Below are 2,705 nucleotides of genomic sequence, written 5' to 3' on the forward strand. Positions count from 1 at the left end.
TAGATCTTCATGATTCTAAAAGTCAAAATTCCTTTTGTTATTCACTGATTCTACAAACTCAGGTACTCCAAAGGGTTCTTTATTAAGTAATAAGTAGAACAGAAAATTTTGGCAAAGGACTATGTACAGCTTCAGCAACTTACCTCACTAAAAGGTTCTTTAATATCATCTCGCTCAACACTGCTCACCTGAAAACCATGGACACAAGCATTATTACACCACTGAAGTTCTTACCAGTTCCATCAAGGAAGCATGAACCAGCAAATTCTACTCACATAGTTGGGAAATATGACCACGTCTACATTTCCTAGAACCTCATGAAGCAACTGCCTCAAAGAATACTCTCGAGCACCCGCTGGGTGCATTAATTCATCTGTATCAAGGTGAAGAATCCACTCCATACCAGCATCCTGATGTTTAAACGTGAAAAATAGTGTGTTAATTATCTAAAGTAGGCACCAAATGATAACAATTTTTATTGAATAGTATGTGCTGCAAAACCATTTTGCCATGATAATAGCCATCTCCATATTGAGGCATTACTTCACAAAAAGTTCGTAATTGTATGGTTTATAAAAGAAACCTACTAGCCATGTCTCATTCCAAATTCGGCTGATGCAACCAACAATGTAAAGAATAATAATAAAAAAAAACTATCTCAAAAGCTGAAGATTTAGGGTCTCTCAGGAATTGAAAATCTCAAGAACAATCTACAATTTGTAAACTAAAAGAAATAAACTCAACAGATAACAGTTGTTAAGAAATTGGTAAAAACCTCTTTGCTTGTTGCTCTTCCAGCTCCTTTGTTCTATATAAAACCTTGACACCCTGATGAAATAAGATAACCAAATAAAAATAATATATTATTAAGGATTAGAAAATCAGAAAACAAAAATAGATCCAAAGTGGCCACATCTTGACTTGTTTGTCGCAGCCTCCGGAGAAAACCGTTGTTCCATCATCCTTCCAAGTGGAGCATAAAACCTTAAACAATAAAAGAGAACATTAATTATAATGCCATCTCAGTCCAAAAGAAATTTCCAGTAATACCACTAATAATAATTATTTCTTTTTCTTTTTTTTTAAATAAAATGAGCTGAAATTCATTACTGGTTGGTCATGAGATATTGAAGCCTTGGGTGTGCTGTTGATAACAGTTCCATTCCTTGCAATCTCCCAACATCAAACGTACGATATTGACAAAAGAAATTCACCAAAAAAAAATATTTGTCTATCAAACAATTAAACCAACATAAGAGCCTTTTCTTCACACAAATTTGAAGAGCTGGTTTAGTTTTAGAAGTATTTTCTGTCACCATTTCTTCTTTCTAATACTAATTACAAAAAACATCTTATCACTTTCAGTTTGAGAAGTTAATGGTAAAAGCAAGAAACACCAAAAAGATAACATTGTGACCATTTTTTTTTTGTGAACTAATATTAAAAAATAGAAATAACAAAAAATATTAACAAAAAAATATGCCCTAATATCCAAGTCAAACTCAAACCTGGTTATCCCATGAAGTAGTGACAAGAAAATTGGCCTTGGAACTGAAACAAAGGCTGGAAATTGAATCACCAGGTGGCTGGGTTACCTAAAAAAATTGCAACCACAAATTAACAATAACCAAAATAATAATAATAATAATAATAATAATAATAATAATAATAATAATAATAATAACAATAATAAGAGACCGTAATAATGATAACAATGCGAAAGAATAAGAAAGTGTTGAAGCAGAGATTGGAAAATGTAGAATGAAATACCTCGTATGATTTGTTGGGATTTGTATTGGCGGAACCGAATGTGGACATTTTGAAGAAAAACAAAGACAGAATCTACTGAAAGAAAGAGAAAGAAGAGTTTAATAAATCAATTCAGAGTTTAATAACATCAGTTCTGTTCTATTCGATAATTCCATAGCACCCAAAAATAATATTAACCAAAAAAAATAAATCAATTCAACTAACACATTTAACACAACACAACCACAACCAACTCTATGCACTGATTTAAAACAGAACTGCATGGTTGCTACAGCTCTCCATCATTTAAATCTATATTACCTTTTTCTTTTAAACTAAGAAACTTTAGAAATTAAATTTACCAAGAATGGTGGAGTGATGCCACTGAATGATAAGTTTCCAAAAGGTCAACAAAGCACTTTAAATTCATTATTCTATGGGAATGCTTATTGATTACCAATAGACCATTGACTACTGTAAGTCATTAAGCATAGACTACCTTGTATCAGAATGTTTATCAAAAGATAACAAACACAACATTACCTTGCCTAACTTGGTGAGAATAGGAGGCACAACCTCTTCTATTTTTGACACCTGAAACAGTGACAGTTAAATTAGATTTTGACGAAACTAGATATAACAAATGGTATCTAAATAGGGGAAAAGAGACGAAACAGTAGCAGAAACTGAGATTTAAATCAAAACCAATGTGGCCTCCTAAACTATAAAATTTGAGAAAAATAAAAGAAACCGTAATAGTATCACGCTTTCCAGAGAGTTGAATCTCCTATTCCAACAGTTTAAATGATTTCCTCACCATCTCCTGCACCCTAAATATCCTCCCCACTCACCTCAATCATGAGAATCCCACCCCTCTCCTAGCTTGCCATTTGGAAGGTTAGTTACAACATTTGTTGGCTCATTAACTCCCCTAGTCCCTGTTATCCACTTCCTAT

General features: G+C 32.8%; 1 protein-coding gene across 1 annotated transcript; it reads right to left on the minus strand.

The window, feature by feature from the left end:
• Positions 1-273: 273 nt before the first annotated feature.
• LOC107607314 (protein RAE1-like) lies at positions 274-1,818 on the minus strand. Its single transcript, XM_088492592.1, has 6 exons — positions 1,771-1,818; positions 1,509-1,595; positions 1,111-1,173; positions 922-984; positions 776-828; positions 274-410 (listed from the first exon to the last, which is right to left on the minus strand). Exons 1-6 carry the CDS (start codon positions 1,816-1,818, stop codon positions 365-367), a joined length of 360 nt encoding a protein of 119 aa, XP_088348718.1. The 3' UTR covers positions 274-364.
• Between the last annotated feature and the right edge of the window lie 887 nt (positions 1,819-2,705).

Source organism: Arachis ipaensis, chromosome B7 (assembly GCF_059453495.1).
Source record: "Arachis ipaensis isolate K30076 ecotype BB chromosome B7, ASM5945349v1, whole genome shotgun sequence".
NCBI lineage: Eukaryota > Viridiplantae > Streptophyta > Magnoliopsida > Fabales > Fabaceae > Arachis > Arachis ipaensis.